Genomic DNA, 25,041 nt, shown 5'->3' on the forward strand with positions numbered 1-25,041 from the left:
CTTAGTTACAGATGAGCACATCTTCCCTAACCCCAAGCACTGGAAATCTTTATTATTATTTACCTGCAACATCTCTACGCTCAAATTCATGTAGACAGAAATGACATTCACTATACCATAGTCATCCTTTGTGCTCAGGAGAAAGCTGCATAGTGACCTACCAATCCTTACACATCCTGTCCCTGACCTTTAAAAAAAATCATTACACTCTTAATTCTGAGGAAACAATGTTTTCAGACATGTACATGCCTTTGTTCATAAGTTATCAAAATGATCCACTGGGTCACACAATTTTAAAAACAATTACTTCTTTCGACAATCCATTCAGAAAGATTGGTCTGTAAGGACTGAGAGGGCTTTTTTTTTTAAGCTATCATATTTAATACATTTAAATGGCTCCATTTCCTGGGTAGATTTATGGCTAAAGTATGGAAAACTGCTTTAGACATTGCCAAGTGAGAACATGCTGACCTTTGCCTGCCATTCTCTCTCTCTTGCTTCTGCATTTCTTCGTAGAGTAGAAAGTTCTAAAATCTCCTTATTTAAAAATTTATTCTGGGTCTTATAACCCTGAAGATTGTCCTGTTGATAAAAAAAAAAAAACAAAGTGGATTATGCTTGTCAGATGAAGATCGCCTTAGAGCATAGAAACAGCAGCTACTAATAGGATTTTAATTAAAAATATCAGGCACAAATCAAATATTATTTTCAGACTTCATGTAAATGAAATACACATGCCAAATATGAGCACAGGGTGGTGCTGTGCCTCACCTGCATCCCTCCCAGTGCTCCAGTGCCTGCAGAAGGCAGCTGGCTGCTGTCAGGGACAGGCAGGGAGAGCAGGCACTGCAGGCTGAGCCCATCCCAGAGGCCACAGCAACGCAAAAAATGGGATGAACGTCCCTTGGGTTTTCACCACCCTCAGAAGGCCTCATTAACAGAAAAAGTTTCATGTCTGCCTCGTAGAAAGAGAAATCCTTAACAACGACTTTCCCTGCCTAATCCACTCAGTCCTGGCTGCAAACACGGCCTCTGAAAGCTGAGCCTGTGGGACGAGGCCGGCACCTCCCACAGCCACAGACCCTCCCACTCCCCAGCACCCACCAGCCCTGACTGCTTTCTGCCAACACCACTGACTTCTGGCTTCAACTTCATTTACTAAAACTTACCAGGCTCACATATAAGAAAGAAAACTATATATGTTTAAGCATATTTTGAGCAACTTATTTATATTCCAAATGCTTTGGAGCATTAATCAATTTGAAATACAAATTTACGCGAAGACAAAAAAGCCTTTTTAGAGCAAAGGGGATAACTTCAGTAACTTCATTAAGAACTTGTGACACATTCTGAGAGGTATGTTACAGAATAAAAATAAAGCATTAGTAGGAGCTGTAGCAGCTTTAGTAAAACAGGTTCGTATACATCTCCCTCTTTTTTTGGCTCCTCAGAGCCTCCCTTTGCTTTTCCACATGCTCTTTGTTGCCCACTAGCTGGCAACCTAGCTCACACCAAAGCCTCAGTCAGTTAGGGTTATATTTAAAAAAAAAAAAACCAAAGCAAGCTTTCTTTTTGTTTGTATTTTCCATGCTTGTATTTTCCTTTTACCCTTAATCCTTCCTGTTCCTTTCATTATTTCTTACATTTCTTCTGCTCCACACCAATGATTGATTTACTGAAAGTATAGCCCTGCACTAGAGATGGCCCAAGGGAAGGAAGTTCTGGTTAGATTGTCACATGACAGCTCCAAGTGAGGTTCCAAGCTGAGAAAGCCTCCATTGATGAGTGTCCTAGGGAGCTGCTGCAGTGATCTCAAAGTACAGCAGACTAAAAAGTACTTTTACAGACAGAAGAAATGCATCAAGACAGAGACAGTGCTCTTACTTTTAGTCTGTCCAGTTCCTGTAGCTCCTTATTAGTACAGGTGGCCGTGGGGGAATGCATTGCTCCACTTTGAGAGGATGTGCTGTCCTCACATTCGCTGAGTTGACGCGAGAGTTTCATGATGACTTCATCTTTAGCTTGAATAGTTTCCATCAACATTCCCAGCCGTTCATTGAGTTCTCCAACTTTACACTTCAAATTCTTGACTTCCTGCTGGAGACTATCTTTTTCCAGATTTAGCTTTTCAAGCTGATTATTGAGGCCCAAAATCTGGTCATCTTTTTGGTGCAACAGCTCTAATGTATCTTTGGGAACCCCCTCACAAAGGCGGCTTGCAAAGTATTTGTCATATTGGGAAGATCGGACTGTTTGCTGCAGAAGTCGAACAAGTTCCTGAGAATTACAAAACAACAGCAAAAAAAGCTGATGAAATTTTAAGTTTCTAAATTTTATAGCACAGAAATCTAAGACTAAGCAAAATTAAGTTTCTGCAATGGGTTAAGACCTCATGCTAGAGTTTTAAAGAGAAAAGGAAACACTTTATGACATGATTTCTAGCAGGCTAACACCTTACAATGACTGGCCTACAGAGATGGCTTCAGTGTCCTTCACTGAGCTAAGGATCCTGCCTGAAATAGCTACAACAGGTTAAGGAAAAGGAGTGAACAGCTGAGGCCCAGCAGCTGTTGGAAGCTGAAAAAAGCCTTGCTTGCAAGAGAGGCATCCTGCTGTAGGGTGAACAGGAAGAGGCTCAAGCCCAAAAAGTTGACAGGAAATCACTACAGAATGGAAAAAGCAAAGGTAACTAAGAGCTCTCTTCTCTAACGGATGTGGAGAAAATAAAAGGAGGTAAAAAACAAACTCTGCTTTGTCAAAAAGGAAGTCTGTGAAAGGCTGTTTAGAAAGTCTTGCCACAGAAATGACCACCTAAGACACCGTTTTTCTTCTTATTAAAACAGAAGCAGCTGTGAATGAAGTGTTGCACTAGACCGGTGATATTTCCCACAGCAGCAGGCTCAGAAACTCAAATGTACTCCTAGGAAAGATAATGCCTAAAATGAGTATAAATATGGGGCTCAGACTCCGTCTTTGGCTTCCCTTTGATCACCTCACACATAGGAAAACACAAATAGCAGAAGCAGCAGCTCCACACAAGATCTAAAATATTTTTCTTCTTAAAATGAGTACAAGTTTTTAGATAAAAGCAAGGTATTGAATAAATTGGAGTTCTGAGGGCACACAAGCATGGCCATCATGTGAGTGCAGTCTATATACACACATTGTGGTTAGGCTTGTCTTACAAAACCCCTCCTGAGGAGAGAAAGAAGCCAGGTTTATTTCCTGCCCACTGCACTAGCACTGAAACAATCAAAAGACAAACAAAGAAAATCTGAAAGGAGAAGTTCCCAAGATATTTTATGTACATGCAGAAAAAGAAGCTATGACTATCAGCCAGGATCCTGGCAGACACCAAACAAGCTCACTTCAGAGACCAAGGAAGACAGATAAACCAATTATTGAACAGTGTGCAAAGGAAGTTTTATTCAGGGATCTTATCTTCAACAGATGTAAAAGATGGTCCTTCTGTTTCAAGACTTTTTGTACATGAAAGCTGTTTTAGAACCATCATTTTATAACAACCAACCAGGTCTTAACACAGTGAGATGACCAGAAGGGTTAAACTCCCAATCACCTTCCAGACCCATTTGCTTTTGTGCACTTTGCCTGAAGGTTTAATTACCTTTTGGCTCAAAAGGTCTTTCTTCAGCTTCTCCAGCTCTTCCTGCTGGCTTTGATACTTCAGCTGCAGCTCAGAGAGCAGTCTGTTCCCACTGCCAGAGCAGCACTCTGTTGGGGAGGAGTCGCTGCTGCTGCGGTTTTTGCTTGATCCAATCATATCCTTCAAGGGGCGCCTTGCTTTGTGTGGAATGCGGCCAAAATCAAATGGAAAAGCTGAACTAGTCAGTCCTGCATAAAACAATTTCTTCTAGTTCGGTTCACTTAGTAAAAAGGCATTTCAAAGCATTCAGATTTCCTTAAAAAATATACTCATTAACATCAGACTTAAAGCAGCTTTCAAACCACTCAATACAATAGTGTTAAACATGCCTTATTTTCCAAGTTGCTTCCTTTGGTGGGGAAAAAAAAAGGTCAAAAATATTCTCCCCTCCCAAATAAATTAAATAAATTTGGCTCATAAATAATAAATAAATAAATGGCTCATAAATTAACACTTTTCATATAAATCATGAAGAGAATTTTACAATTCATTACAGAAAATAAAAGGTATCCGTAACTATGGCAAAGTAAACTTTGCTTCAAATAATCAGAGCAAAACCATCTCTGATATCACAGCCTACTGCTCCTGTAAGAGGATTCAATGTAAGGTTCCACCTCCACATACAGGATATTTTCCAACAGATTAAATCACTTGGATATCACCTAAGGTGATCTTAAAGAGATGTAAAAATATCTTGACAAGGTTATTCCAGACACTGGTCAAATCTGAGAACCAGTTACAATACACAGATGAGCTGCTGCCTCATGTCCATCCCTACTTGTGCCCCATTTCAGAAGCAAGCCAAGGTAACAGGTACATACACAGAGTCTAAAGGCAATTCTGCTTCAGTGGGTGACACTCAAGTGAGCAATTACAGACACCAGCATTTCCCTTTGCCTCCTTACTTTGCAAGTCATATGACAAAACAAACCAGCAGCAAGCTCAGGAAATCCAAACCAGTGGATAACAAGGCTTTGTCTTTATTCTCTTGTATTTAAATGGCAGAGGATCCCAAACACATCCTAAGAAATCAATTTTTTAAAAAATAGTTTACAGAGCTCTGGATGTGTTTGTGAAGAAGAAGATAAGCTTCCACTCATCTCCTAGAGACAGCCATAACAAGGTACTCTATGCTAGACAAGGTAAGGCATATGATCCCCTTCCTTCCTCCACTTCTACCTTTACTTCCTTCTGCCAGGTGTTTCCTTTTTTCTTCCAGGGCCATTGAGTCCTCCAAGTCTTTTGGGGTTGGATCCAGCAATTCCCACTCCTCAGTGGTGTAAAATATACTCCTGCGATTGTCGTTACTTCCTTTTCTTAAGGAGGACATGGAATTTCTGTGAAAAGGCAGCAGGAAAATGTGACAAATATTTCTCCATTTTGCATTATTTTTATAAGGGGCTTTTCACAGTTCAAACAGTGCAAACTAAAAATAAGCTACAAACACAGACAAAATCAATACCAAATAAAAGCTCAAAGAAAACAAAACATACACTACCAAATAGCACTTGCAATCAACAGCTAAATTCCAAGAACAGAAGAATTATTTTACTTTAATGCCATGGTCTTTTGCATCCCCCTGTTTTAGTTTTGTTTTTGCAGGGGGCAAGTACAAAAAGTTAGGATTTACAAGCAGCATCTCTTTATTGATCAGCTGTAGTTTAGAATTTTAGGGTAACTGCCAAGCATTAAACTGAACAGCATGCAGTCAAAACACATGTAGGTTATAGCTCCATACTGGGGATTAAGGCAAAACTTGGGATCATCCAAGAGACCTGCTGCAGCTGAACTGCTGATGACAAGACTCCTTTGCAGTTTTTCTTTTCTACGGTGGAACATGGCCAACTATCTGCAAGAACATTTCAGGGGCAGCCTCTGAATTCCAGCCAGGTAATTCTATAGGAGAACAATACATTTCCCAGCAGGATGAGATTACCTGACCCAGCTCCCCCACGACCATCACGCACTCAGGAAATGTCCACTCTAACATCCATGAGCATTAACATAGCTCAGTATTGCAAAGCCTTTGTTCAACTACATAAGAACATTCCAAATCAACACATATGAACCAGTTTAATATTTTTGCCATAGAACTGGAAATGTATTTCGTCTCTCAGCATTTTCCACAGAGTCTGTGCAAGCTCACTAAGATGCTTTCACTCAATCATCCACATTCTCTCTTCAAAACTTAAGCAGAAAATAACCCATATTACACTTACTTTCAAGATCATTTGATGATCCAAGCCAGTCTTTCAGCCTCACAAGAGATTTAACATCTCATCAACATGAACTCTAAGCCAATCATTAAGAAGTGCACAACTTTTATAATCTGATTAACTGATAAATATTTACAATTTTAAAATAATCCTAATGGTTATTAATAAAACTATTTCAGCAATCAATTTACAAGCTTGGTGAAGACTCATTTACGCTACAGATTTCATTTTCTCTCAGAAAGAATCATAATTCTTGTTGGGGGCAAGAAGCCTAATTTCTTTGTTCAGACATTGCACACAAATTATGTAGATCAAATTGGGCAATGACAGATTGGACACCCAATATCAGTGAGTGTCTCAGGAGGTGCTCCCTGGCCTCTCTACACCTCTTCTCCAAATGGTGCCTGATCTCTTACCAGGCAAAACTCCACATTCTCTCTTCTCTTCTCTGTGCCTGTTCTGCACTCACTCAGCCTTAACATTTAAAAGCCTGAACACCACCTTCTAAAGCTTGAAAAAACCACAAAGAACAAGCCAAGTGACTTTCAGAAAAGCTTCTTTAAAGAACTGCTGTTAGGCCCATGAAAAATCATAGCTGATGCTGAGTTTTGTGAAGCTTTTGCACAGGTTTGGTCAGGGCATTCAAGCAGCAGTCCTCCAAAGCTTTCTATTAGATTAAAATATGACAAATGATTAAATATATAAATTTGAAAACAGCATTTATTTCCCTAACTACATTTGGACAACTTACACAAGAGCCAATCATATGATCTAATGGGTCTCTATTTTTAAATGTTTGGGGTTTAAGTCTTGTTTTTATGGTTATATAACTGGAGGTTACAGTAATTCAGTATGCTTCCAAATCTATATTCTGCATAAATAAGTAGGTGAGAGCAAGAAAATGAAAAAAAAAAATCAAGCCTAAATGTCTGCATACATCAAAGTGTATTTTAAAAGTAGAGAAGCACATTTCAACTTTAATTACTGTAAATATATACACTGCTTAACTCCAAGACATATTTTTCTTCCCCTCTCCCCCCCATTGTTACATCACAACTGCTACCTAGGATGCAAATACAGCTATTATAGCAATATCTTCTCTGTCAGAGAGCATCACACTAAATGTGTGTAAATGTATTCAGGAGGGAGGACAAAGGCTTTTACTGAGACATCCACACACCTTAATATAAATTCATAAATATAAACCAAAAATGTGCTCACAGCAAGAGAGGAAACTCTCTGCAGTTTTAGACACACTTTGATCCATCCCCTAACACTGGGGCTGTAACTGATCAGCCCAGTAAGACACTGCATAGAGCACACATATTCCAAAGGCTGCCAGATCTTCCCCCATCCCAAATGGTACAGAACTGCTGGAGAAGGGAGGAAAACAACCAACCACAACACTAGGAAAAAACCCAAAACAACCCACAGCCAAAACCAGCACCATCTGGTAACTTCTCAGATCTCTGCACTAAACCAGAAAGCTTTAAAGGGGATCTGTTTAACTTTGCACTGCTGATGAAAATGAACATTTTCCTCCCAGCTCAAGAAGGACATGCTCTACATGCTGTAGCTTTTTTAACCAAAGCTACAGCTCTGCTTTGTGAGCTGCTCTGCATTAGCACTGTAACATGCTTTAAGCAGAAGTAGAAAATCCATCTATGTGGGCAAAGCAAACCACAAAATTCTTTGGAAAGAAACCAAATAGGAGAGCTGAAAACCAATGGAAATGCTTTCCTTAAAGCAATTAATACTAGAGAGTAAATTCATTGTGAGTGAGGGGTTTTGATGTTGTAGAGAAGGGGTCTGCCACATTTTTGCTCAGGAATGTGAACTACATCCACTTCAAATCTGTGCCCACTTCAAATGTGTTTTCATTTCTTTTAAGAAGAAAACAAAACCCAAGGATTTATATTGCTTTGATTTTCATCACCAAAACTAGTTCCTATGCACTGAGTACAAGGACTAATACAATGCTGTGAATTGACTGCTCCATGAAAAAGCAGCAGTGGCTGAGAATACAACTCAACCTCAACAACCTCTGGGGTTCAGAGTGCAAAGCCATCACTGGAAGTGCTGTACAAGACTTTTCAGCTATCAGTGATGCTACACAATAACGCTCCCTTAAACCTTCAAACAGTTAATAGAGAGTCTGTTTACTTGAAGAGATACAACAAACAAACCCACCCCATCACCTCCCATCATTCTAACAAGTTCCACTGACCACACAGCAATGTAGGAAATAATCTTGGTCAGGAATTACCAATCTCATGGGAACTCTTTGTCCCAGGTTCACAACTTACTTGATCTCAGTGCTCCATTGTTTAAGTGAGAAATTGATGGCACTTCCTTGGACTGGTGCAGGCTGGGATGCTGCCTGTTCCCCCACCAGGTCTGTAGGAGAAGTCTCCACAGCTAGAATATTTCTAGCTCTCTCTGCTGAAGCATTTTGATTTAGGATACTTATATCTATATTAAAAGAAAAAAGAGAGAGAGAAAAAATAAACATATCTTCAAAAAGTAAAAGAATATTGGCTCTGTAAAGTCATAGACTGCTAAGCCTGCTAGTGACATTGCTCAGGGCTTACTTTAAATTGCTAAAAACAAAAAACTTTATAAAACATTCAGTTCTAATGAATCTTATAAATCACAAACTTCTCAGTCAGATCTCACTGTGGCCACACAATTTTGATAACAGACAGGACCTGTGTGATGCTTACACAGCATTATTTCATGAGTGAGCGACAAAATAGGCAATCAGAACCAAATCCAGAACAGTGTCACAAAAACACTGACCCAGCTCTCAGGGTGTGCTTCATCCTGCAAGTTATTCATCCTAAAAGTGACTCTGCTGCTGCAAGTCAGTGACCTTCCCAGCCCTGAGGCAGTGCTGTGCAAGGCCAGGCTGGGCACTGCCAGAGCCAGGAATGCTGGCACAGCTCTGCAGGACATCAGACACCTCCTGCACCAGCGAGGGCTCCTGAATGCAGCTCCTCAAGCCAGCCCAGGCAAATCTCCTGTGCCCTGCAGCAGGTGGGGCCCATGGGCAGGCCATGCAGAGCTGCACAACAGTCCTGCACACCCACAGGCTCCCAGCAGCTCCAGAGCTGGCAGAGCTGCAGAACAGCCCTGCACAGGCTGACCCACAGCACACAGGGATCCAGCACATCACCCTGGCAAACACAACCTGCAGTGCCTGTGCTACCTCTGTGCTTCCATTACTCTGGAGAGCTGCTTTCTCCCTCCAGGAGGCAGAGGGAGGAAAAAATCCAGAATACAGAATATACTATGAGTAGCAAAAAGCCTTAGAGAGAAGCATAAAGTGGTTTACAGCCTTCTACAAACCCTCTGGAAAGGCAAGTTAAACAAACCCAAATGCAATTTTCAGAGTCTTGATATAATTCATAAAGTACTGAAGTGGATTAAAGATTTTCTGACTACATTCTCAGACTTGATTCAGCATTTATATTAGCAAGTATCACACTGGATGGGCTCTGACTTAAATAAAACCCTAGGAAATTATGATACCCTTTTTTATCACTGGTGAGTCTTTCAGCCTTTGCTCTGACAATTGCTTGGCACCAGCAGAGACCATCTTTAAGCAAACCCTACCCTCCAACTACCCAGCAGGGGGTTACTTTTACCAAGTATCAAAGATTAGAAGTAGAAGGAACATTCTGTGATAAAGAATATGAAATATTAAAGATCTCTGACACTAGGAATGTCTCAAACCCTTGAAAATGGTATCTGACACAGAAATGTATCATGTCATGTTTCAAATAGAGGTACAAGTTACACTGCCTTGATTTTTATAAACAGATACTTCAGGGCCTTATCAGCCAAAGGGAATTCCAAGTTCTTTTGCACTGTGGCTGTTCAAACTAAGCACAGTTCAGCTAAAATAGCTAGATAAAACTAAACATGGGATTATATTTACTGTCTAATGAAGAGGAAAGAGAATAAGTAGGTTTTAACTATAAAATAATAATAAAAAACAAAACCAAACCCAACTCCCTTTCCACCCCCCAGAAAACCCAAACATCCCAAAGGGAAAAAAAAAAAAACAACCCAAGCCACAACAGACAGACAAAAATTTCATGGACACTCAAAGCCAAGGTGCAATACTAATATTCTGCCTTTACACTTACAGCTTGTTTCATCTTCTACCTGTGTGATTCTGCTAAGTCCTTTTAGAGGATAGTCCAGGTAAAGGAACTGCTCCAGAGCTGAATTCCCAACAAATGCATTTCCCCTCCCAGACATGCCAATTGTCTGAATGTGGCACCCTGAGGTTGCTCACTGGACATCATCCCCTGCCCACACATCAATATCATAAATACATGGCATTGCATATTTTATTAACGCAAATTAAGAATGGAAATCATTGAAACTACATTAACATTTAATCAATTTCAAGAAAAAATAATAATCCCACATGGTATAAAGAATAAATAATTTAATTGATTTCCATGGTAGTAAAGCACCTCCATGACAAATCCTACAGTGTAATTATTGTTAATATTCAATTTCCCACATCCCACTTTGATAAATACGTTGAAATATTTTTCATTATGTTAGAATGTTCTTAAAAACCTTTCAAGGCTGATCCACAAAGCTGTATCTAGCTCCATGCATGCCCCAGTTAGTCCAGATTTCTGAACAGGGAGGGGAGAGGCCAGGGGAGGACAGAGGCAAGGCTGCAGTAAGCAGCTCTGGGTTTGCACTGAAGGCAGACTACTTCCCCATTTAAAACATTTGTGATAGCATCTGTACTTGAGCACCAGCAAAATAAACCAATTTCTGTGCTGCAGTATAAAGCACAACACTGCATGCACATTCAGTTCTTAAAAAAAAAAAAGAAAAAAAGCCACAAGACACATATCTTGGTCATCAACATGAAACCAGAGCCTTAGAGAATCCCATAACTCTAGAAGAAACTCCTGAAGTACTTGATTAAAAAGAAGGAAAAAGCATCAATCATTCTGGCTATTTGCATTTTCCCCAAAAGGAATCCCTACTTAAACACTTCAGCTGATGATAAGAGTTATCACTGGGATTTGTCCTAGAAAATGAGATATTCTAGATGCAGCTCCAAACTCTACATCATGCAGTTTAACTGCAGGCTACCCCTGAGAGGGATGGGCCTACTCAGCCCGTGCATGTTATGCTGACATTCCTAGTCCTGGATATAACAACAATAGTAATTTAAATTAAAAAAAAAACCCAAACACATGAAGAGCTGGCTTATCCAGAAAGCCCCTAATGACTTATAGAAAAAAACAGATCAGTGATGAAACAACTGGATGTGATGCAAACAGGTGCTGCAGCCACAGAGGCTTGTTTCACATTGTACCCAAGCTCTGAGGGAAGTAGCACAAAAAGGAACAGATTCTGTGGCCAAGTTACATATTACAGTTGGTGTGATCCAACACTCTGCTGCCAAGAGGGCAGGCCTGTCTGCTGCTTTACTCTGCCTTCCTGTATTTGGTTGCTGTGCCTTGTTCCCTCCCATCCACCAGCTGTGCAATCACCTGATTGCACACTGAACATATTCCACTCGTCAATCCAGCAGAAATGAAAAAAAGTGCTCCTTTCTGGCTAACATATGACCTCAACCTACTCAGCACAGGGTCAGTTAAACACAACAAAACAGGGAGCCTGGGCAGCAGAGAATGAGAGGCCAAAGGCAGAAAGACAAAGGGCTGAAAGAGCCAAAGCCTGTTCCCTTTTGCAACACTTAGATTTTTGCCCACCAATACACGTGCTCTGCATCTGCATGGCTTGACAAGCTGCTACCCAGACTGGCTACTGCCAAAAAAAGGGGTCTCAAACCAATGCACCTGGCATTCCCAGCAATTCTCTTGGGCTTATCCTGCCATTCACCTGTCCCTAGAGCAAACCACTTCTGGAAACTACCCTGGCCAAAAAACTGACCTGGAGAAGAGGCTGATGGCTGCTGCCTGCAGACCCTGCACTAGCACAGGGCAGGGCCAGCCTGCAGCAGCTCAAGGGCCGGGCTCTGCTCTCAGCAGGAGCTGCCAGCTGAGCCCCCAGCAAACACCTGTGAGTGGGGCCAGCTGTGCTGAGCAGGCAGCCACAAGCAGCACATTCTCTCAAAGGACAGAATGGGTTAGAGGACAACACTAAAACAGAACCTGAAACTCAGGAGGGGACAAGGTGTGACAATAACAGCTCAACACTGCTGGGTTTACAGGGGAGCAAAGTGACATCAACCAAATGTGGCATCTGTTGATGAAATATGCCTGACCACAAGACTGCTTAAACCCAGGAGAGCCTTACTAATGCCTAACTTGGCACAGAATTGGATTTTACTCAATCTTATTTATGGACAACAGAAATCAGCAAGGAATCCATTTCTGTAGGGACTGAGGAACAAAACAATTCACAAGTGCCTGTGTAATGTAGTAAAAAATGCAGAGTAATTCTGTATAATGTTGATAACTCTGACACTAGTGTAGAATTATGTTTTCCTTGCCTAAAGGTCTTTCACAGACTGAACTTCACTTATGTAACATCAGTGCAGACTGTCTTTCAGTTTTGAAGGCACTGCATTTTTATCAAAGTCAGACAGATCCACCACACCATACCTTTTCAGGAACAAAGCATGGTCATCCAGAATGCAAAATATATCTCTTCCCATTAAAAACTGAACTTTACATCTCAGGATATTTACCATACTAACTTTTTAAGATGTTGCAACCACTAAAAGACAACTTTCCTAAGCTTAATGAAACCTAGTTGTAAGACTACTCAATTTTATTTCATTTCTAAAAGTCTGTTTTTCAAGAAATCAACAGATATTGTAAAGGATATAAAATCACATTTATGTTAAATATTGTAGCATATGCAAAGTTTACACAGAGTTACTGATGAAAAGATGTGAAAAGGCTTTCTGAAGGCAGTTGTGTACCCCAGTGCAACACGTGGTGTTGATGAACTGACACTGAGGAGAGCCGTGCCCTCTGTTGTCACTCAGGTTCCCAACGTACCAGGGTTGTCTTTGGCAACGAGCCCTTTGGAGAAGTCACTGGGCGTGGGGGAGGTGCGGCTCTCCAGGTTGTGGCAGTACTCCCACCTCTTCTGCTGCAGCTCCTGGAGCCAGTAGGTCGTGTCCTGCCGAGTCGCAGCCTGCAGGACACGGGAGCAGAGTGCTGTGAGACCCCTGCAGGCCCTTGGAATGAGCACAGTCACTCCAAGTGCAATAATAAACCCCACACCTGTAGGCCCCTGTACATGAACACAGCCATTCCAGGTGCAATAATAAACCCCACACCTGAAGGCCCTGTACATGAACACAGCCATTCCAAGTGCAATAATAAACCCCACAACTGTATGCCCCTGTACATGAGCACAGCCATTCCAAGGGCAATAATAAACCCCACACCTGTATGCCCCTGTACATGAACACAGCCATTCCAAGGGCAATAATAAACCCCACACCTGTATGCCCCTGTACATGAACACAGTCATTCCAAGGGCAATAATAAACCCCACACCTGTATGCCCCTGTACATGAACACAGTCACTCCAAGTGCAATAATAAACCCCACACCTGTAGGCCCTTGTAATGAACACAGTCACCCCAAGTGCAATAATAAACCCCACACAGATCAGCAGCAGATCACCAAGGTACCATCACTCAAAATCAGTAGGATTTTAAAGGAATAACCACAATGCACCAGGTGCACCTTGTGGTCACATGCACATCCATGATTTTCAAGCCAGAATTTTTCATTAGAAGTAGTCTCACGCATTCCTTTTCTTCAGTTTTACACTCAAACTTTAGAAAACGTGGCAGCATCTTATATTTTACACACAAAACACTGTTTGAACATATAGCTACAAATCTATATTATTGGAAAAAATCCCATACACATTCCGGAAGATTCCCATTTTCTTTTAACTTGCTTTCTTACCAGCAGAAACCAACAAATGAATAATGCACTGCGATGCCTCTTACTTTAATGACCAAATCTACATACTGTATTTCCTGATGATACCATGAGCTAACTACCTTCTATAGAAAAATCATATTTAAAACAAAAGAAAACCATAATCCAACATTAATGCCTAACCTACAAGACTACAGGCTGTATGTGCAGTAAGTGAGGAAGAACTCAAACATACCTTGAATCAGAGCTCTAAGTCATTTCAAAGCACATGAAATGACAATATACAAATACCAAGAAGAGATAAGTGAAGGCATCTGACACTGCAGGTACTCTCATGGAAAAGTAATTGTTATTTCAACATACCTTTCCAGCTGCCAGTCTAGGACAAGCACCTGACTTGGTAACATGGACTGTTTAGGAACAAAAAAAATTAAGACACTCCCCTAACTCCTCTGGCTTGTTAGCACATGGAGTGCTTATCTTTTAGCCGGCCTTTCTCCTACCTCCTCCCAAAGTGCATGATGGCATTATCAGTGGAAAAGATGACTATTTTCACTCCTTAAAGACAACCTAATTTCAAACAGTTTTGTATTTTGTTCCTCAGAAATTAAGAGGGCACCTGTGCAAGGTACAGCTGCAAAAGAATGGAGAGCAACAAACAACACATATTTACATATAATGGCATACAGTAAGTGCTGCATAAAGCACAGCAAGGGCACAGAATTGTCTACATTTCTCACATAAGAACACTTCTGGTCTAGTAAAATTGAAGATTCATTGGCCATTATATTTTGGCCCCAAGAGCAGCTAATGACAACACAAAGCATAAACAGCATGGCAAACAAAAACTAATGCCTCCCCAGGGCGCTCTCTCTGGTTCAGCAATTTGTAATCTCAGTTCAATCATGAGAGAGATGGATTTTTATTTTACCTTTTGGCTCTTTGTACCCCTATGAGCTTTAACACCCATGACACCCTACAGCAAATGGCTCCAAAGGACCATTCAAGGAGATTAAGCAGAAAACCTCAGTTATTCCTGAAGCTGCTGCTCCAGCTCCTTTCAGTACATTATGCACATGGCAGGATACAAGATATATAAATCAAACACTCATAAATCAAGAAGTGAAACAAACAAGTGACACATGAGAACACTGCAGAGTCAGTCGGTAAGAAAGATATGTAACCAAGATACTTCTAATCTGAAATGGAAATCACCTTCATGTATTATTTTTTGCTTACTCACAGGAAACCAGAGAAAACCATTTCCCTCATAAAAAAATACATAGGGTAAAGAATAGTTCAGACTCTGGGCAATGCCAATCCCCACAGCCACCTCTGGCAGTTTGGGAATGACCACCACAGGAGCAGGTTTTTAAGCCTACAGACTACAGTCACTTTTTGCCTGGAGTAAACATCTCCCCTTCTACTCCTAGCACTGAAGCATTTCCTTTGGAGCTTTAGCCAGTGGCAAGTCTTCAGCTCTGGTAAATATGAGAGCTTATACTTCCTTCAGAGACACCTGCTCACAGGCCATGTAAAGCAATGTTTTACTGTGCTCCAGCAAAAACCACCAAGAATTCAAAGAGCTTCCACTAACACAGGATGCAGCGCTTACGTGGTTCTCTCTGCTACCACAACACAGCTAATGAGAAAACCCACCTGCAGTCAGTCTAAGTCATAGCTACAATTACCTTCTGCCCATGACTTCTTGAACTTCATGAACCTCTCTCACCATTTGTTCTGCTCCCATCTCACCAATCACCCTCGGAGAGCAGTGAATCAATCTTCCTGGAGATGCCCCTTGCTGCTTTCCAAGTCCCAGCTGCATGAGGCCCACTCAGCTCCCAGGGAGGCGGCTGCACACAGGGCCGGGCAGCCGTGCCTGCCCTCCAGCACAAAGTGCCAAGGCAAAGCAGCACAGGCTTCTCACGCCCCTGCTTTGAGTGATTTCCCCAAGAATTACTGCATGCCCTTCTGCTGCTCCCAGCCTGTTACCTCGCCTTCTTTTCCTCCCATACACAGTCCTCCTCTTCTGGAGTCTTCCTCTCCCTTGGAACAGTTTTGGCTGACTTTATTACAGGCATCTCAGTTATTTACAACTAAAAGAATATCCTAAAAATCTCTGTTAAAATTAGTTTTGTTTAAACAAAGTTAATAATTTAAGCTGTTTTTGAAATAGACTGTTTAAAAAAATCAAAACAAAATAAAACCAAGAACCACCATAGAATATTTAAGTCTTCATCTTCCCCTAATCATAAAGATCACAAATTTCGAAACATATTTTTAAATTCACTTTATCTGTCAAAGAAAGGAACACTCCCATGCTTGCCCATTTCTCATGACTTTTACTAGTATTTGGCTACTGCCTACCACAAGAGCCAAAACATTTAATTAAGCAGAGTAGCAATCAATTTCACAAAAAGTCCTTATAGCTACTAAGGTATTGCTAAGGTGCTTTCTTACTGCAGAGCCATGCAGTCACATTTTAATGGATGCCCTTCTGTGAGGAGAAGAAAAACTACCATGAATGTCCCCTGAACTGGGGTGAAATAAGGTATTACTGTAAGTGTACTGCTGCAAACTTACAGGCAACACTAGGAGTAAAAGACACTCTTAAGTGAAGAGCCATACAGCACCATGTAATTCTCGACTTAAGCAATGGAAAATTACTGTAATTTAATTAAAAATACTCCCCTACATGCTTCCACTAAGAATGATGTAGAATTGTCACCTTCTGATCCAGACATGACAGAGAAGAATTATTTGAGGAAAACATCCATGGACTGCCACTGGACACACTGGTGGAACACGTATGCCAACATCAAATACTTTAAAGGAAGAGTCCAAAGAAATGCAACAAGCAGACCTCACATTTTGAGAAATCCCATAAAAATTCTGGCTTCATTTCTGAACACAGACAAACTCTCCCTCAAGCTATTCTGTAAAAAGGGAACATCACCAGAAAGTTTGCATTTCTTAAGATTTACTATTCCTGCTATGCTCAAACAGCAAATCTGAAGCCAGATGGCCTCTTCTGGAGGGCAGCCCAACTTTTAATTAAAGCACTGCAACCACTAACCAGCAAAGTTTTGAGCAAGAAGCAGCAGCTCAGGCAACAAACCACCCTCGGTGCTGAGCTCCCTCCTCTGCTGTGTCAGGCCCTGCAGCAAAACTGATCGAGCTCAACATCACTGACCACTGACAAATTACAGCATCTGCTCCTGAGCCACTCTCAGCTCAGCAAGTTTGGGGTCCAGTACGTTCAAGCATCAGGGCCCTGAAATCTCTGAAATGTTTGCACTTGGCCAATAGCCCAGAGAATTTTTTTTCTTTCACAACTCTGAGCAATTTCTGTTCCACTCCCAATTCACCACTATTCACAGAGAAGTGACCAGACACAAAGTCCAGCATCACTGGCCAGAGTTCCTTTGGTTCTGAAGCAAGCAAAACATATCACTACAAGACACTGCTTTAAAAATAAATGAGAAATGCCACCTTTGTTAATTTTTATATATTCATAATGTTAATTATTTCCCCCCTTAATGCAAGGCCTTGCTGTGCAAACACAGCCAAATGTTCATTTGATAGTATTTACAGCATCCTAGTGTTACAGGACATATTTGCAGGATCAGTATATGCATGCCTTTCCATGAAAATATTCTCAAACATAATTTATCCATATTCATAAAGTACACCATTTTCTGTGCTCCTTGACCTAAAGGGATGGTATCTGTTATTTACTTAAATGGAAAAGATTTTTACACACACTTAGCTTCTTCTGCACCTGTTGGAAATGTACAGCAAAAACCACAATCATACAAGTGGCAGGCTGGTTACCTACACCTCTAAAATATGAACATTTTGCTTTATTTGCTGTAAAGGCTGCAGTATATTTTTTCCAAAATTCTTATCTGGGCAAAAAAAGCTAGAGTACCTCATAGAGTTCTCAGCTCCCAATACCTGACAAAAGGCTGAGCAATCAAGATGATGGAATCATTACACTAACACGAAACTGAGGCATGATAAGAAATAATGCATTCCTCAATAGCATCATCATTTCAATCTGGAATTCCAGCAGCTTGTTTTTTATTGGCCTTCTTAGTCTGTAACACTGAATGGGAAAGGCCAGATCACAAGATGTGGAAATTTTGAACAAACAGCAAATTGAGGAAAACAAAGCATGTGAATTACAGACTGAAGAATACATTTCACTTGACTTTATTTCTCGTGCTCTGTGTGTAATGTTTTCTTGATAGAAAATCCCATTTGCTTTTAACAGGGGCTGGATTGGAGGGGGAGGGAGAGGGGTTGGGTTGTTTGGGTTTTTTCATTTACCATCTTGAATTAATTTGCAATTCTACCTAAGTTAGCTGAGGATGCTTTTAAAGGCCTTAAAGAGTTATCATGCTGGACTGAAGAAAATTAATTTCAGCTTCAAAAACGGCCACAAAATGCCAGATGGTCCTGCAATATCCCTTAAGATTTTCATTAACTCTTTCTTTACTATATAAACACCTACAACATAACATCATCTTTATGTACAATTATGTGGCTGCTTTAGGGCATCACAACACAAAATTATCTTTTTCTGCTAATTGCAGAAATTAATTTGACTTTCTTAACTGGCACCATTTCTCAATCCCCATAAGGGAAACATGAAGAAAATTCCCAATCTATGCACGTTCTTTCCTAGAGAGCACTGGAAAAAAAATTAACACATAAAATATGGGCAGAGTAGCAACATCACAGACACTAAAGATACAAAAAAATGAAAAAATGAAAAAGAAACCCTCCATGTCTTACATCTGTGTATCAGTGTTGAGGATGATTTGTGTCTTCATGACTGCAGAAGACATCCAAGGCTGCTGCCAAAGTACTGTCTGACAGAAATGCTATGGCACACAGCATTTCACACTGCAATCTTTATCACAAGTCCAGCGTTTCTCAACAAAACCCCTCCTGTTCAAAAGGCACCCCCAACACAAAACTTTTCTGAAGATCTCCATGTAAAATCACAAATCACTAGAGGCTAATTAAAACAATGAAACCTCTTCAAACTATTGAAAGCAAAGCTTAAACCAAGTGTGCGGTTTTAATGATCATAACTCAAACACTTGGGCTATAAAGGCAGATTCATTGAAAGTAGTAAAATCTTTTACAACTATACAAAGGTAGTTTTTACGTGCAACTGACTACACTGCTTTTACCTAAGCAAATACTGTTAAAATTATTATTATTATATTAGTTTCCTAGGTAAATAAATTTCTTATTCTCTAGTAAAGCATGTTAATGAGTCAGTATTTTGACATTTATACTCATCAAAACAGAATGCTGAAAGCTTGACACAATCATGCTCCACAGTCCCAGCAGGTATCATGACTGCTCAAATCTCCACTGTTAAATAAGTATGTAAGAGGTATTTTCCAGTATTCAATAGGAAGTTCTACTGCTTAACACTTAGTGGATTATGTTCTAATACTGTTTCTCAGAAAGTACACAGTTCATGTGAAAAGTTACATTCTATACAGAAGAACACTCTTTGAAGGACACATCTGCCTTAACAGAACTCAAAAACAATGGATGCTCAGAATAATTTATTTCTTCTTTACTGAGTCAAAATGGTTTCCCTGTTGGCTTTTTTTCCTAGGCATGACAATAGAGGAAAGATATCTTAAATAATCCAAACATTTACCTCTTGTCCTACGAAAATCTGAGTCCTTGAACAGACAAGGGGATAAGCAGCTCTGCTACTATGAGGAAACAATTCTCCCTCCTCTTCCTTCCTCCCAAAGCAGCCTAGACGCAGACTCCTGCCACGCATCATCTTTTCAAAATAAACACTCCAAAACTGAAACCCGACCACTCCCTCCAAACTTCCAAAACCTCAACCCGTCAGATTTCCTCGGAATTTTTTTTCTGCCCAGACGATTCCAGAGAAGCCACTCAGCCCATGCTCAGTAGAAGCATTTCCTCCTCAGAGGAGGAGCACGGAAAACACGAAATCGTAAAGGAGAAATTCGCAACTAACAGGCAGCTGGGGCCAGCCCGGTACTGCCGATCTCCGCGGCGTTTGCGAAACAGCACCTTCCTTCCTAGAGCAGCCCGCACGGAGCGGCGGAGGGGCCCCGCCGGCCGGGGCGGTGCCGCGGGCTGAGGGCACGGGCGGCACCGGGGAGGGGGCCGGGGCCGGAGCGGCGAGGGGTCCCGCCCGCCCCGGGCCTACCTTGAGAACGGTGACGGCCCCGCCGGGGCTGTGCACCTCGAAGGCGGTGAGCTCGTCCCCCGCAGCGGCCGCGCCGGCCTCGGGCTGGTGGTAGCTGAAGCAGGAGGAGGCGATGTCCAGGTGCCCGAGGGGCAGCGGCTCCTGCGGCCCCTTGAAGTAGTAGAGGTAGCAGCGGCGGGGGTCGAACACGAACCAGCGGCTGCGGAAGCCGCGCAGGGGCCCCTTGCCCGACAGCTTCTGCAGGTACCCGCAGAGCTTGGGGGTGCCGGGGCCGGGCTGCTCCCCGGCCAGACCCTCCTCCCCCTCCGAACCCGCCGCCGGCATCGCCTCGCCCGCCGCGGACGCAGCCCCGGGGCCGCGCAGGGAGCGGGGACGGCCCGACCCGCGCCCGCCGCCTCTCGGGACTTGTAGTGCGGTGCGGGCCCGCCCCGCCGGCCCCGGCAGCGCCGGCCCCGCGCCCGCCCCGGCCGAGCGCGGCCCCGCCGCCACCGCCGCCCCGAGCCCCGGCTCGGCCCTGCCCCAGGAAATCGGCCGCTGCTGACGTGGGACGGCGCTCCCCGCTCCGCACGCACCGTGCCGGGCTCCCGTGCTGCCGGGCTCCGGCACTTTTCTGACCGAATCAAACACAGTTTTCCAAATCATACCTTGGCCTATGATCAGATTAAACCCTTCTGTTGTAGTCTCATGTAGTCTCCTATTCTGAATCCTATCCCTACCCGGCGTCGCAGCAGTGCGAAAAATAGATGGAAAATGAAGGCGCATCACTGGGTAAAAAGCTGTATTTTACAAGGATTAGGCTTGTGAATGACTACACACCAAACTCTTTACTTTTTTTTTTTTTTTTTTTACTGAAACGCCTAGCACGTTTTGGGCTCTAGGGAACTTCTGGTGTTAATAATAAGGAACTTCTAACATAGGAAATTTGACTGTGAAGACACCAGGCTACCACAGGGAGGTACACGTAACTTCATTTCTCTGAGTGTTCGGAGCACAGCATATGCGTGTTTCCTTTAAACATGCCTAATGCTCTGATACTAATACAGAAAACAGGCTGATGTGGCATAATCATCCAAAAATGGGAGGAGATTGTTCCATGTTTAATGACATACAGCTTTTCATTCTCACCCTTAAATACAGCAAGGAAGGTTTGCTGTCAAAATAGTTGTTGAAGCTAATATGTGCTATGGTGTTTTTATCAGTACAATGCTATTATGAAAGAGCATCTGGCTGAATTTTGACAGTTTGGAGGTTCCAGTTACCCAGAAATCCTAAATTCTCCAGAGCTTCTCATTCTGTCCTCATTTTTAAATGCCTTCATTTCTCATTAAAAAGTAACTGTCTCATCAGAAAATATTTTCATTCTGTGGTAAAGCATATAAAGGATATAAAGCACCTGAGTATTTTTATGGTTACTGCAGCATTGCTCAAATCCTCCCCTGTGGCTGCCACCTCCCGACCAGAAATGTGCCAAGTGAGGACACAGCCAGTGTTCTGCTGGCAGGAAAACATGAGTGATTTGTTACAGAAAATGAGGTCTGGAAATTCCCTCCCCAGTCAACTCACATGACATACGTGGGATCTACTGAAAGATTACACATTGCAAATTAAGGCTAGACATTTTTCTTTTGAGATTCTTTTAGTAAACGTGGACAGTAAGAAGGGTTGATCCTGCTTTAATAACAGGTCAATAGTGTTTCTTGCACACGTACTGCTCAGTCTCTTCTTCCCCAAATACAAAGTATTCATCATGCTCTTTGTTGCCAAGTGTCGTTTGCCAGAGCATGAGTTACAGAGGGGAAACACGGATTCCCTTTGGAAGCTGCCGCTCCCTTATCTCAGCCATTTAGACAAGCTGAAGTGCCCCGGCACTTGTCCCTGATCTGTTACATTATCTCATCGGTGTACTGAAGTGTGGCCTTGTTCTCTGTCAGCTGAGCACCCATGACTCCTGCTGGCTATCAGTGATTACATCCTGCAGCAAATCAAAGAATCACAGGATCCCAAATCCTCAAAACTTTTGCTGTCAGTACTTCTCTTTTTAAATTTTCTGTTTAGCTTCCTTACTACTCTCATAGCAGGAGAATCCCCTAATTTCACAGCTGATTTGTGTAAGCATACAGTTCCCCTTGTTGGGAAATAAGTTCCTTATTTCATGTATGCACTTTTTCACAAACAGATCCAGATGTGGCCTGGCAAATAGCAGCAACTTATCTCTAGTTGCTGTGGTGAATTAAATGAAAACAATACATTTACCTGCTTTTTCCTTTCATGTCCAGGATGCATAGATGACATTCTGTTGCTAACAAATGTCTAGAAAACAACTAAAAATAGCACATCACGAGGCAAGATTTCCCTCCTGGCCAGAGGCCAGAGTCAATGAAGCTTTTGGTGTGCACAAAACTCCTAGGCATAATGCAACAGGCAAGCCAATGTTACACACAGTGAGACAGTCATTATACTCCTAAAAGGACCACAAAGCTTGTCAAACATGAAAATACTTGAAATTCCCTTTTATTCTGCTGCAGTTTTCTCTTCTAAAAGTGAACTAGTATTTTAGTTATAGCATTTTTGGCATACAAGGCAAAAAAATCCACATGAAAAATAAAAATCTATTTACTCTCAAAAAGTTGACACTGGTCTAACTTGTAATAAATGTAGTGACTTTTTCTTATAATGAATATGAGCATTCATGGTTCCTGAGTAAGTCCACACTTATTCTTGAAAAAAGGTAAATATGCAAGAAAGAAGGAAGTCTATCATCAATATGGAGGCAGAAATGATACAGCTTGTGTCCGTGCCAGGCTCATGCTGTCATCTTTACAGAATTGCAGGAAATATGGATAAATAAAACAGCATATCTGTACTGTGCTTTTGATTAAAGTGAGATCATAGCTCCAAAATTAGAGTGGCTGAGAGCATACACTACTTCTTTCCACAATGCCTATATAACTTAGATCAAAATTACAAGATGTTTATATAGCTTGAGTTGTAACATATCAATATAACCTAAAATATTTATATAACCTGATATCAATATAACCAAAATAATTATTTTTATATATCTATACAACCTGAATCATTACTTTTTATACCTGTATAACCTCAATCATAAATTGTGCACCTATATAACCTGATATAAATAACTTCCTATACAATGCAATGGTTAGTATAAAATTAACTAGTTGCTTAATGCTGAATAGAAAAAAAAAGAAGAAAAAACTCACCAGGTGGATAGCTTTAGAGATAGATAAGTATAGTACTAGTGATAAATTGGCAACTGTAAAGCCAATTATCCACAAAACAAAGAATTTAGGCCTGTTAAGACCAGACAGACCAAGGAACACAGTAACTGTGCATGCTCTGCAGACAAAGTTGAGAAGTTCAGATGGTTAGAAGACCTTGGAAGCATTCATCAAAGACCCCTGACCCTCAAATTGGGGAGGAGCAAGCACAGTGCAAAATCTAATAACCATGAGATCATACTATATAAATGTGCCGATGTTTTAGTGACACAGTAAGACTAAGAACTACTGTATAAATACACCACAGCACTTGGCAAGGGTGGGTGAGTTAGGTGGAGCTATCCTCCTCACCACCAGCACTGCAATAAATACCTGCTCTGTAGACATTGCTCCATGGGGGTTTATTTCCAGCCTATCTTTTGGGCATCACAGAAAGCAAAAATTACTGTCTCTTGTCTGATATCTTCTGACAAATAGGGATTCCATTAGAGATGAACCCCGGAGTTTTTCAGAGCTCACACAGAACACCCATTGGTCTTTTCTTTCCAGAGCAATGGAACTACAGACAACTGCCCCTCTCCATTCCTGTCCCACACAGCATCAGCCCAAAGCTGCATGCTGAGATGTGGCCTGTTACTTTTACTCCATTTTAACAGACATTTTGCAGGTTCCTGCAAAATGTAATCTATGATTGTCACTGCCAAGGTCAGTACTGTCACCCTGCTATAGCCTATGCACAGTACTTGCATATTCTATCACATATTATTTTGAAGGCTGAATGGTTTTGGCCTACTATTATTTAAATTATTTGGAGGTGGAGAATGAGAAAAACTTTCCTAAGCTTTTTCTTTAACCAATAAACAGGCAAAGTATTTTTTCAAATGACTGTTTCTGATGCAGTCTGACCTGTCATTCTACATCCCCCTGCCTCTCAGTCACCACACAGTCCTGAAGAACATCACAGTATTACATTTCCAGAATCGACTCTTTCCTTCTACGCAAACAAGTCAGCCAAACAATTACATGGGCTGTTTTAAGTGCTAGCAATGTCTCATTTTCCAGCTTTATTCTTTAAGCACTAGATGGTGCTCCATTCCTCTTGCACATTCACCATTTGTGTTCCCCACTCAAATTGAAAAAGGATACAAGCTGTGGATAAGCTGGGAAGCTTAGCTGCACTTTCTGATTCAGTAGGAAAGATCTTATTTAACTTCAGTTAACTGTCTCATCTAACACCAATTGACTACATGACAACATTAATACATGAGTTTACTTTTTTTTTTTGCTGTAATTGCACTGCATTTTAGCAAGTACTCTTCATTATGAAAAAGCAACAATATACAATTCAGTGAATGGCAGTGTTGATTTCTAGCTGGAAATCTGTAATCTGACTTGTGAAGATATCCAGGCAAGTTGGTAGTTGTGTAGAAGAGAAAGAGTCAAACTAGACCCCTTATGAATAGAAAAGCAGGAATTACTTAACTGTGGCAAGAAGCTGAGCAATCCATATGCACACAGACCTTGGTCTGTCAGCATCCATGTGGATCCCATGGAGAACTGGGGAGCTGCAGAACTGCCACAGGCCTTGGCAGGTAGGCTGAAGAGGAAAAGCAGAATTTTGAGTACTGTTGTAGAGATTAAATGATTAATGGGTAAGAGATATAACCAAAGCTAATGACACAATAAATAAAACACGATTATTTCAGATGCATACAGTGCAACTTACTTCCATTTATATAGATATTTTCTTTATATTATTACATAAATGGATATACTTCCA

General features: G+C 41.5%; 1 protein-coding gene across 5 annotated transcripts in view; it reads right to left on the minus strand.

Annotated features, from left to right (window-relative positions):
• The window catches only part of TBC1D2B (TBC1 domain family member 2B), a 31,561-nt gene extending 11,062 nt beyond the window's left edge, over positions 1–20,499 (minus strand). Inside the window, exons 1-7 of one of the 5 annotated variants that reach the window (XM_074549499.1) lie at positions 20,020–20,499; positions 12,894–13,032; positions 8,187–8,352; positions 4,844–5,001; positions 3,626–3,801; positions 1,885–2,277; positions 472–582 (exon numbers count right to left, since the gene is read on the minus strand). In XM_074549499.1, the coding sequence (XP_074405600.1) occupies positions 472–582; positions 1,885–2,277; positions 3,626–3,801; positions 4,844–5,001; positions 8,187–8,352; positions 12,894–13,032; positions 20,020–20,343 (1,467 nt within the window). In that variant the 5' untranslated portion in view covers positions 20,344–20,499. Of the gene's footprint in view, positions 1–471; positions 583–1,884; positions 2,278–3,625; positions 3,853–4,843; positions 5,002–5,402; positions 5,561–8,186; positions 8,353–12,893; positions 13,033–19,488; positions 19,915–20,019 lie in introns of those variants that run through there. The other 4 variants (XM_074549498.1, XM_074549500.1, XM_074549501.1 and 1 more) reach the window with 4 other exon arrangements.
• Between the last annotated feature and the right edge of the window lie 4,542 nt (positions 20,500–25,041).

The sequence above is a fragment of the Zonotrichia albicollis genome, chromosome 11, assembly GCF_047830755.1.
Source record: "Zonotrichia albicollis isolate bZonAlb1 chromosome 11, bZonAlb1.hap1, whole genome shotgun sequence".
NCBI lineage: Eukaryota > Metazoa > Chordata > Aves > Passeriformes > Passerellidae > Zonotrichia > Zonotrichia albicollis.